Source organism: Tursiops truncatus, chromosome 3, assembly GCF_011762595.2.
Source record: "Tursiops truncatus isolate mTurTru1 chromosome 3, mTurTru1.mat.Y, whole genome shotgun sequence".
Lineage (NCBI taxonomy): Eukaryota > Metazoa > Chordata > Mammalia > Artiodactyla > Delphinidae > Tursiops > Tursiops truncatus.
Genome location: NC_047036.1, coordinates 170608037 through 170618134, shown reverse-complemented (window position 1 = coordinate 170618134; position 10098 = coordinate 170608037). Strand labels below are relative to the sequence as shown.

Here is a 10098-nt window from a genome sequence, read left to right as displayed (position 1 = left end):
TGATCTCGGGTGGGTGTGGGGACCTGGGTGAGGTCGGTAAGTCGCCGACTGCGGGAGCACCGCAAAGGTCTGGGTTCCAGCGACTCCCAGAAGGTTTCCAGGAGGCTTGGGCCACTGGCAGAAGCCGCCCGAACCCCTTTGTTCTCCGCCACAGGCCGGGGGGGGGGGGGGGGGGGGGGGGCGGGCGCGCGGAAGTGGGTCAGCTCCGCCCCGCCGAGCACTGGCCCCGCCTCCCGCGCGCGGGCGGGGAACTGCGGACCATGCGCGTCCCCGCCGTTCACTGTGCCCCGCGCCCGCTCGCGGGAGGGGGCGCGGCCGGTACAGGCCCGGCCCCCAGCTCATGAATATGAGGCACAGCCACGGCCTCCAGAGCTTCGGATTGGCCAGCGAGGGGCGGAGGGGCGGGCTCGGGGGCGGGGCCTAGCGAAGAAGTACATAAGGCGGGCGCAGGGCGCCCCCCCAGTCACTTCGCGCGTTAGGAGGCTCGGGTCGTTGTGCTGTGCCGTCTTCCCGCCTGCGCCAGGGACCTGCCCGACTCAGTGGTGAGGGCCCTGGCGGCACCGGCTCCACGGGCCCGGGGCGGCGGGCGGCCTGCGGCCGGCCGGAGGAGGCGGGGCGGCGGCGGCACGCCCCTGGGCGGGGGCGGTGCCGGGGCGGGCCCGGGGTGTAGTCCGCCCCGCCGGCGGCGAGGGGCAGCGGAGACCGGGCCGAACCGCGGTCGGAGGGCATCCCCCGTGGGCCAGGGTATTCGCGAGCGGGACACCGCCGCAAAATGGCGGCCGCGAGCACGAAGCTGCGCCCTGCGAAATGGCGGGAGCGCCGAGTGCCCGGATGGAGTGGCGTGGGGCGCATGCGCGCGTGGGTGGGGCCAGGCTGGGGCTCCTCCCCGATTTCCCGTTGGAGTAGTGCGAGGGCGACACAACCCCGGTGCCACCCCCAACGCCCCAAGTTTGTGTCCCAGTTACGTGCTGCAGGGCGCCTTCTGGCCTGTATTTCGGAGCCATTCAGCGTAGGCTACCAGCCTGTAAAGGGTCGGTATAAGCACCGCCCCGCTTTGATATCCCGGCGCAGAGTCCCCGCCCCGCCTGCACAGCGCCCTGCAGTGGACCAAGCACGTTGCCACTCCGCCCGCCCCGCGACGGTCGGGTTAGGAGTTAGTCCCCCCGCTGTTTGCAACGGGCAGAAACCAAGGTGCACTCAGCCAGTGACGATGGTGGCCGATGCCTGCCTTCGGGGTGTACCCCTAAACGTCCCGTGAGGGAGTCCCCTGCCTGGAGTTTTGGGGCTCCACAGCCAGGCAGCACTGAGTACTGCAGAACCGCAGTGTGGCCCCAGCTTTCAGGGACTCCCCCCCGACCCCAGTCTGGGGAGCGGAGTTGGCCCAAACACAGAAAAGCGGCCAGGGACCCAAAGTGATAAAGGAATTAAGGGTTTGTTTGAATTAAGTCCTGGGTGTGGGCTTGGGATGGTTAAAGGGCAGAAAAATAGTTTCCCAGCGTTTCCCCCCGAAACATACGTTATTTGTATAAAGTAAAGTGGGGGGGGGGGCGTTGAGTCTCAAAGCTCCTGCAGGACCTCTGAGGCTTTTGATGATGTTTGTCACAGGCCGCCATGGCATCAGATGAAGGCAAGCTTTTCGTCGGAGGGCTGAGTTTTGACACCAACGAGCAGTCACTGGAGCAGGTCTTCTCAAAATATGGACAGATCTCAGAAGGTGAGGCTGGTGCCAGACTGGTGGCTGAGTGGGGTTGCTCACGGGGAGGGCTGGGTGCTGACCGCGGACCTCTCCCCTGCACAGTGGTGGTCGTGAAGGACAGGGAGACCCAGCGATCGAGGGGCTTTGGGTTTGTCACCTTTGAGAACATCGACGATGCCAAGGACGCCATGATGGCCATGAACGGGAAGGTGAGGGCCGGCTGCTCTGGGGTTCAGTGGGTCCGGGCTGTAGACCGAGGGCGGGAGGTGCAGAGGCTAACTGTGTCCACTTCTGGTCTCCAGTCTGTGGATGGGCGGCAGATCCGGGTCGACCAGGCTGGCAAATCGTCTGATAACCGATCCCGCGGGTACCGAGGTGGCTCTGTCGGGGGCCGGGGCTTCTTCCGCGGGGGCCGAGGTCGGGGCCGTGGGTTCTCCAGAGGTGAGTGCCACTTGCAGGGACAAGGTGGGGGCACTGCTGCAGAAGCTGACACTCACTTCTCCTTCCCGTCCCGTCTGTAGGAGGAGGGGACCGCGGCTACGGGGGGAGCCGGTTCGAGTCCAGGAGTGGGGGCTATGGAGGCTCCAGAGACTACTACAGCAGGTACGGGCGGTGGTCCTGCGCAGGGGGGCCTGGGAGGCTCTGTGGGGACGCTGGCACGGGGACTGGTGAGAGTCCCCCGAGGTGGCCCCCAGCGCTCACCTGTGTCCTTCCTGCAGCCGGAGTCAGAGTGGCAGCTGCGGTGACCGGAGCTCGGGCGGGTCCTACAGAGACAGCTACGACAGTTACGGTAAGCGGCGCTCCAAGGGCCTGTGGTGGGAGCTCAGTGAGCCTCGGTGCCCTCTGGGCAGTGCTCAGACCCGGTCACTATGTTTGCCCCGTAAGGGACGAGACTGTCCTCTTGGGTCTCGGTGCCAGCAGCCACTTCTGCCACAGAACGTAAAGGCAAAACCAGGCTGACCAAGGAGGAAAGGGAGAGCGAGGGCCCACCGAGCAGAGCAGGCCGCATCCGTGCATGTGGGCCGTGCCCGCCACCCTCGGCCATGGGGGGGGTTGGTCGCTCCCGAGCCCCCAGGGCTGAGCCCCCAGGTTTGGGCCGGGAGTGGAATGCTGCCTCTCGTCGCGTGCTTCAGCGCCTTTACACTGTGCCTGCTTCTTGTTCTCAGCTACACACAACGAGTAAAAATCCTTCCTGCTCGAGATCGTCCTTCCAATGGCCGTATATTTAAAGATTTTGGGAGCTCCGCTGAATCGTTAATGTGTAGTGATCACACCTCCTTGTACCCACTTTTGTAGTCTTATTGGTTCTGATCTTGTCAAACACAGCCTGACTGCTTCTGGCCCCCAGATGGCCTCGTTACTACACTTTGCATTTTAAGGAAGCGCTGTCCGTTTTTAAGAGTCTTAAAAACGTTTTGAAGAGCACTTCCAGTTTTACTTTCACCTTTTTACCGTGAGCCAAGAGTTCTTTTTTTAGAAAATCACCAGGGGTTGTGAGAGTTTTGTTTTTTTGTTTTCGGTTGTGTTGCTTTTTTTCTTTTTCTTTTCAGTGGGGTTGGCCCCATGAATTTGGGTGCCCCGAGTCACTTCTCTTTGAGATTGAACAGACTCTGAATCTGCTCTTTGTCGGAAGCTGAGCAAGTTGTAGCTTTTTTCCAACTCGGTGTCACGTTTCTGAGTGTAGCGTGGTAGAACCGTGCGGGTGGCAGCAGAGCACCCGGGCTGCCCTGGCCCGGCCCGGGCGCCCACCTGTCGTGTGGGACCCACAGTAGACTTGCAGACATCCCCGAGAGGTTCTTGAAAATGTGTATTTATATTGTCCTTTTTTGCCGGAAGACGTACGCATATCCCGTCAATGTTGTATCTGAAGTGGTGAAGGAATTCTTGTACGCAGTTTTCTTTGGCTTCACGAAGCCGATTAAAAGACCATCTGAATGAACCTCGCTCTGACCATCTCCCTTTGATTGCACCACACGCGCCCTGCAGGGGCTCGAGGCAGGCAGACCTGAGCGGAGAGGGCAGCTAGAGGACTAGGTCCGCAGTCCCGCCCGAGGCTGCCACAGCTAGAGGAGAAAGGCAGGGTCAGTGACGCTGGCTGGGCCCCTGTGACAGCCAACGACCACCGGCCCCAGTTAGGCGAGCAGGTGGGTGACGGGAGCGGGCTCTCGGACCGCAGGGCAGCCCCGGAGCGCTTCTGGCCGTGGCAGCCAGAAGGCTCGATGGGGCGGGCAGCCTAGCAGGGACGGTGGACACGCGGGCGCCCGACGCTGACCCTGAACTCCTTAGTCTAGAAGCAGGCCAGAGAGCAGACACAGGCAGGGTCCCCGGGTGACCCCAGACTGACCGGCTCATTAGCTAGCTCTGCTGTTGCTTTACAAGTTCTGAGCGTTCTCTGCTAGCCTATGGAAGCTGCAGCCCCTCGGAGGACAGAAGTGTTGTGCGCCCAACAGAAAGCTCTGAGACGCAAGCTGCTCCCTGGGCTAGCTCATATGTGGAGATAGTCCTGTAATTCGAGGTAACTCCTTTTGCTCGTCCGCATCCCTCCTCTTGTTGAGAGCTCATTTGAAAGTAAAGTCGTGTACCCGGGGAATGTTCCTTTGACTTTTTTGCTTTTTCTTTTTCCTTTTAAAAAAAAAAAAAAAAAAATCAAGCTAGAACTAAAGGCAGACCCCGGCCGTTTGCCCTTCCCCGCCTGCAGCCAGGCGAGCGGCCCGGGCAGTTGAGCAGGATTGGAGACCACCAAACGCCCCGCCTTTTGGAATTTTTTGTTCATCAATTGACTGTCTTTTGCAGACCTCTTTGAGTCACACTCCTAACTAGCTCTCTCTGATGTCTGTTGCTGCCATGAGTTTTTGCTCAGAGCCCGCGCCGATCTCTAAGCAGCTGCATCCCAAGTGGGTAGCTGGCTCTGCTTAAGAGCACAGAGTGGCCTGGCCCGTCTGAAAGGCGCAGGCCCGCCCTGGGCACGCTGGCCCGTGGCGGGGCCTCTTGGGTTGGCCCCGGTGACTAGCTGAGACCCTCCTAGGAGCTGTGGATGGTTTCGCGGGAGTCGGGGAGGGGCGGCTGTGAGCTCAGCCAGGGTGTCAGGGTTAACACTCCTTTGCTTTGGCAGGTTGAATGGAAGCCAGTGCGACCTGGAAGGGTGACCCGAGAGCGACAACGATCTGGGGTCACTGCCCCAGGAGGAACTTCACCCGGGAGCAAGAGCCAGCGGCACAGCTGCCTGCCCTTGCAGCCCGTCACCTGTAAGTGCTTCTCGGCGGGGGAGACATGTGGCCCTGTGGCCCTGGCCCTTGTGGTGGGTTCTCCCCCGTCCTGGCTGTGTGACCTCTGTCGGGGGCAGCGTCTTCATCTCCTGCTGGAGCAGCCCTCGTGTCCCCCTCTCACCTCTCCCGTCTTTCCAGCAGGTGCTTCACTGGCGAGGTTGGGGTGCGGGGCTTCAAGGTGCTCCAGGAGGATGGGCGTGTGGTGCTGGCACGGCGGCCAGTCCTCACTCGCGATGTGACAAGACAAATGTGGAAGGTGCATTTGAATAAAGGGATGGTGTGTACACCCACAAATCTGAGTCTGGTGTGGGGTGCGTCGTGGAGGGCGGACACTGAGCTTCAGCCTGAGTCCTGGCTGGAGGAGCTGTGGCGGGGAGTCCGCTAGAGATAGCCTCCTCTTGGGGCCTTCGTTCTGGCCACGAGCTGGATCCAGACGCGGAAGGCCAGGCGGCAGTTCATTGCCCCCCCCCCAGGGCAGTTCTCTCGGGCAGAGGGAGCCGTGGAGGAGGTGGTCCCTTGGCGGCGCGTCCCCCGGAGCCAAGCAGAGGCCTTGTCAGAGTAACCCCGGGCACCTTCAGCTTGTCCGCCCCCGGAGCCGGCCTGCCTTCCCAGGCTGTTTGCCTCCAGGCCTGGTCTTGGGGTGCAGAACGTTGGGGCTGAGCCCCGGTTCTAGCTGCCTTGGGCTCTGGGCGAGTTACCTCAAGTCTCAGCAGGGTGAGGTCCGGGTCACCGGTACCCCCCCCTTCTCCCACGGGGTGTGTCTGGTCCCTCTTGGACCCCGCCAAAGGCGGGATGCCCAGGCTCACAGCCGGGACAGGTCTCCCCTCCTGCAGGGCCAGGGACAGCGGGCCACCGCGCTGGTGTCACCGAAGCCCAGGGTGACTGGGGGCGGGGACGCGAGAGTTCCAGGGCCCAAGTGGGAGGGAGGCCCGCAGGGCACGGTCGCGCCTGTCCCCTCACCGTAGTCCCCCTGCGGGGCAGCCGCGGTGCTCACGCTCTGGGCCGGGGACACAGAACTGCGGCTCCGAGCCTTCGGGGGCGGGGTGCTCGCGGAGCCAGCGGGGCGCGGGGTACTTCCCCGCTTCGGGTGAAGCGAGGTGAGAGGCCGGGGGCGGTGGCGGCCCGGGCCTTTCCGGGAGCCAGGCCCCGCCCCCGCGAGCCATTGGCTGGCCCCGCCCCCGCGCCAGTGAGTGACTGCTCCTCGCGGGGGCGGGGCGCGGCTACCGCTTCCGCCGGGCTATGGGGCTGCGTGTGCTGCCGCCGCGGCTCCTGCTGCTGTCGGCGCTGCTGCTGCCGGTGCAGCTGTTCGGAGCCGCGGACCCCACGCCCCCGTTACTGCGCCGCGCGCAGGCCACGCTCTTGCCGCGTCCCGCCGTGACGAACGGGAGCCAGCCGGGCGCGCCGCACAACACCACACGCCCTTGGCCGCTGGGCTCGCCGGACTCGCCGCTTCTGCGTTCCCTCTACGTGGTTACGGGCCTCATCGTCCTAGCCGTGCTCTACTTCCTCATCCGGGCATTCAGGTGCGTCAGGCGCACGCCGCCGCCGCTGCCCTGGCGCGGCCAATGGGCGCGCGTCTCGCGCCCCAAGTGCTGCGGCGCGAAAGCCCCGCCTCTCCGGCGCGGTTCGCCATCGTCACGTGGGTGGGGACGTGGGTGGTGAGTGGGTGGGGACGTGGGTGGTGAGTGGGTGGGGTCATGCAATCACGTGACGAGCCGCTCCTTCGGGATGTTGGGGTTGGTTTTCTAGACGCAGCCACCGAGACTAGAGGTTGCGGGATGATGAGGGCACCGGGAATTCCCGGGATCCTCTGCGGCTCCCCCAGCCCGGTGACGACGAGCGCAGCGCCCACTAACCCAACTTGCATCTGCCACGCGGGCCTGGCCGCATCCTTTCCTGTAGTTAACGCCCACAGCCTGACCAGGGCCCGGCGGGAGCCTGCCCCCGCACCTTGCTCCTCCTGTTTCTTCAGCCCAGAGCTGGCTGTGATCGTCAGTGTTTAGGTTCTGCCCACGCTCTCCCCAAGAGTTGAGGACCCCCTTGCCTTCCCCGCGGCATACGCCCTGCCTCCTGCAGGCCCGTGACCCCCTCCTCAGGCCCATCCTCCCCGTTTGGCTTCCTCTCTGGGGCTGATCTCCAGAGGGCCTTTGTCACGCAGAGCTGATCATATCCAGATGCTCTGAAGGGGCCTTTTCTGTCTTGCATTGACACTGCTGTGGGTATACAATGTTCGTCTCCCATCTGAATACGTGCCACATCCACCACAGAGGTTCCCGTGCTTTCCCTGGTGGTGGTCAGGAGCCGGGCCTTCTGCCCGCGACAGCCTTCTACTTGATATCTTTGGCAAACTCTCTCTAAGGCTCAGTCGTCTCATTAGTAAAATGGAATTACAGCGCCCCCCTCCCAGGGGTCCTCGCCCAAGGGCCTACGCCCTGGGGGCCTGCCAAGGGAGATGTGCACAGCAACTCATAACGATTGTGACCATTATGAGAAGAAACGCAGTTGGAACCGGAAAGTTCACAGCAAGACTCTGGGAGTCGAGCAGACGAGCATTATCGGAGAAGGTGGGAAGCAGGGCAGGGTGTCAGCAGCTCCAGCGAAGGGCCATGAGAGGGCCGCTGAGCGAGCCTGGGTCTGCTTCCAGATTGAAAAAGCCGCAGCAGAGGAGGTACGGGCTCCTGGCCAACACCGAGGACCCCACCGAGATGGCATCGCTGGACAGCGACGAGGAGACGGTCTTTGAAACAAGGAACCTGAGATGGTAAGGCAGCCCTCCACACACCTCAGGGGCTCCTTGGGTTGGGGGGTGGGGTCAGCAGGCCAGCGAGTTAGGAAGACTGTCGGCCGGTGAGGTCCTCAGTGCGGTCAGCACACAACAGTGGCCGGGCCTGGCTTTGCCGTCGCAGGCTGTGTGGCCTCGTCCCAGGGACGTCCATCTCCCAGCCTCAGTTTCCCATTTCTTTAAGATGGGAACGGGCTGCAGTGCTTGAGTCAGTGGGCACTTGCTCTGGGCCTGACCCCGAAGGCCAAAATCAGCGTCAGAGGTGGAGAATGAACTGCGAGGTGCTACCAAAGCCGGGGGGCGGGTCAGAGAAGGCCTCTCCACGGCCCCAGCCAGGGGTAGAGCATCCCAGGCAGAGGCAATGGCAGAGGCAAAGAAAGAGGGTTGACAACGGAGGTGACCCAGTGGCCACTGGGCTCAGGGCCACTGACAGGGCCTGAGCGGGGAGGGATGGCCTGTTTAACCCCAGCTTATCGGGGGCTCAGGCACCGAAGCTGAGAGACCACAGGACGATTCTGACTTTCCAAGCCCCCCGAGGGAGGTGCGGGTATGGCCTGGGAATCCCTCTGGTCCCGGCATCTCCTGGTTGGGGCACCCCTTTCCCCCAGGTAGGGAGTTGGCAGGGCCTGCAGGCTGGGGGTGGGGGCTGGGCATGTTAGAGGCACAGGCACAGTGGGGCGGGGGCGGGGCGGGGACGGGGCGGGCTCCCCACCCAACACTTCTCACCTCCTACCTCTCGTTTCCAGATGTACAGGTCGGGAAGGCAGCATTTCCAGCGGCCTTGTGGGAAGGACAAGAGACAGGACCCCTCCCAGTGCTTGGAATGCCCTGCTGATTTTCCTGCCGCCAAAGAGCTTGTGTGGGGCCTGCCCGGCCTGCCAGGAGCCGCCCCAGCCCTGCCCCTGGACAAGACCGCCCAGGATACCGGCTGGAAGCCAGAGGGTCCCCGGCAGCAGCACGCAGAACTCTGAGGTCCCCTGGCCACATTGTGACTTGTGCCGATCACCCTTCCTGGTGGGGATGCGGCAGCCCCAAGCTGAGGCCTGGTAGGCGGGTGGGCTGGGGGGCCTGTCTGGGAGCACCATATCCCTGGGCTGAGGACAATAAAGGCAGCCAGTGGTTCTGTAGCTGGTACCCAGCTCCACAGTGGGCCAGACCCAGCGCTCTGGCTCACAGGTGGGGGGTGGGCAGCAGACCTGGGCTCCATGTGGGCCTTAGTTCTCCCACCTGTGACCATTTGGTCCCATCCTCAGGTGTCCAGAGGGTCCCGTGAAGAATCCCACAAAGGAGACAAAGAGATGGGGGAGAACTACTCCCACCTGCCTGGAAAAAGACCCTGCCAGTCATGGTTTTTGAGCCTAGGGAGAACTCCTATTCATCCAGCAAAGCTCCTGCTCAGGGCTCCCCGGTCCATAATGCCTTCAGCCTGGGGCCCCTAAGGGCCATGCTCTCTGCCTCACCACACTCACACCACTATTTTGGAGGTGTTTCCTAGGGAACCCCAGGCTGTAGTGTACGGGTCTGGAGCTTTGTGCAGCCCGAGGCTCCCTGTGCCCACCCTGCCTCTCCCCCATCAGCCTCTTGTGGAATCACTGATGAACCTGGTCCGCCATCCCAGGAAGCCTATTCTGGCACTCAGGCCTCCGTTCTGGCCATCTGAGATCCATCGTGGGTACCTGAGTCCCACTGGGGCACCAACCCTCATCCCAGGCACCCCAGTCCCATGGGGGGTACCTCGGCCCCCATCCTGATCACCTCAGCCCCATCCCCGGAACTTGAACCCCTTTCAGGCACCATAATCCCCTTGGGGCAATCGACCCCCACCCTGGGCACCTAACCCTTTTCCCACCTGAGCCCCATTCTGGGCACCCGAGCCCCCCGGGGTACCTGACTGCCCATCCTGGCCACCTGCGATCCATCCTGTGTACCTGAATCCCACTGGGGCAACTGACCCCCATCCTGGGCACCTGACCTCCTTTCCCACCTGAGCCCCATCCCGGGCACCTGCACCCCATTGGGGTGCCTCAATCCCCATCCTGGCCATCTGAGATCCATACTGGGCACCTGAGTCCCATCGGGGTACCTCAGTCCCCATCCCTGGTGAGGGGCTTGATGAGTTCCTCTGTGGGCCTTGTTTCTAGGCGGAGTCCAGCTCTGGCCTGTTCCCCGCCCGCACCCTGTCATTGTGGTCCTGGAGAGTGGGAGAGGTGGGGCTGGCCTGTGGCTGCCCACAGCCTGAGGTCTCCCCGGGCCGCTGGCCGGAGGCACCGAGGCCGTGTCGTTAGCAGAAGCTGTCATTAGGAGGAGCTGCCACCAGGTGGCAGCCTTGTGCTGCCCGGCCTCTACCATGCTGC

General features: G+C 63.2%; 2 protein-coding genes across 4 annotated transcripts; both read left to right on the top strand.

Moving 5' to 3' along the window:
* Positions 1-400: 400 nt before the first annotated feature.
* On the top strand, positions 401-5256 carry CIRBP (cold inducible RNA binding protein). Of its 2 annotated transcripts, none has more exons than XM_033854935.2 (7): positions 401-542; positions 1606-1714; positions 1799-1905; positions 1999-2137; positions 2218-2299; positions 2416-2486; positions 4809-5256. In XM_033854935.2, exons 2-7 carry the CDS (start codon positions 1612-1614, stop codon positions 4811-4813), a joined length of 507 nt encoding a protein of 168 aa, XP_033710826.1. In that variant the 5' UTR covers positions 401-542; positions 1606-1611; the 3' UTR covers positions 4814-5256. The 2 variants fall into 2 exon arrangements, with proteins under 2 accessions (XP_033710826.1, XP_033710825.1); XM_033854934.2 differs by lacking the exon at positions 4809-5256 and adding an exon at positions 2863-3635.
* Positions 5257-6162: 906 nt separating this feature from the next.
* Positions 6163-8871, top strand: FAM174C (family with sequence similarity 174 member C). 2 transcript variants are annotated; one of them, XR_012331168.1, is made up of 4 exons: positions 6163-6485; positions 7356-7526; positions 7607-7723; positions 8491-8871. XR_012331168.1 is itself a non-coding variant. In XM_033854936.2 (3 exons), coding segments are annotated over exons 1-3 (402 nt in total). In that variant the 5' UTR covers positions 6174-6201; the 3' UTR covers positions 8492-8871. The 2 variants fall into 2 exon arrangements, 1 of the variants encoding a protein (XP_033710827.1); XM_033854936.2 differs by lacking the exon at positions 7356-7526 and having other exon boundaries at positions 6174-6485.
* The last annotated feature ends 1227 nt before the right edge of the window (positions 8872-10098 follow it).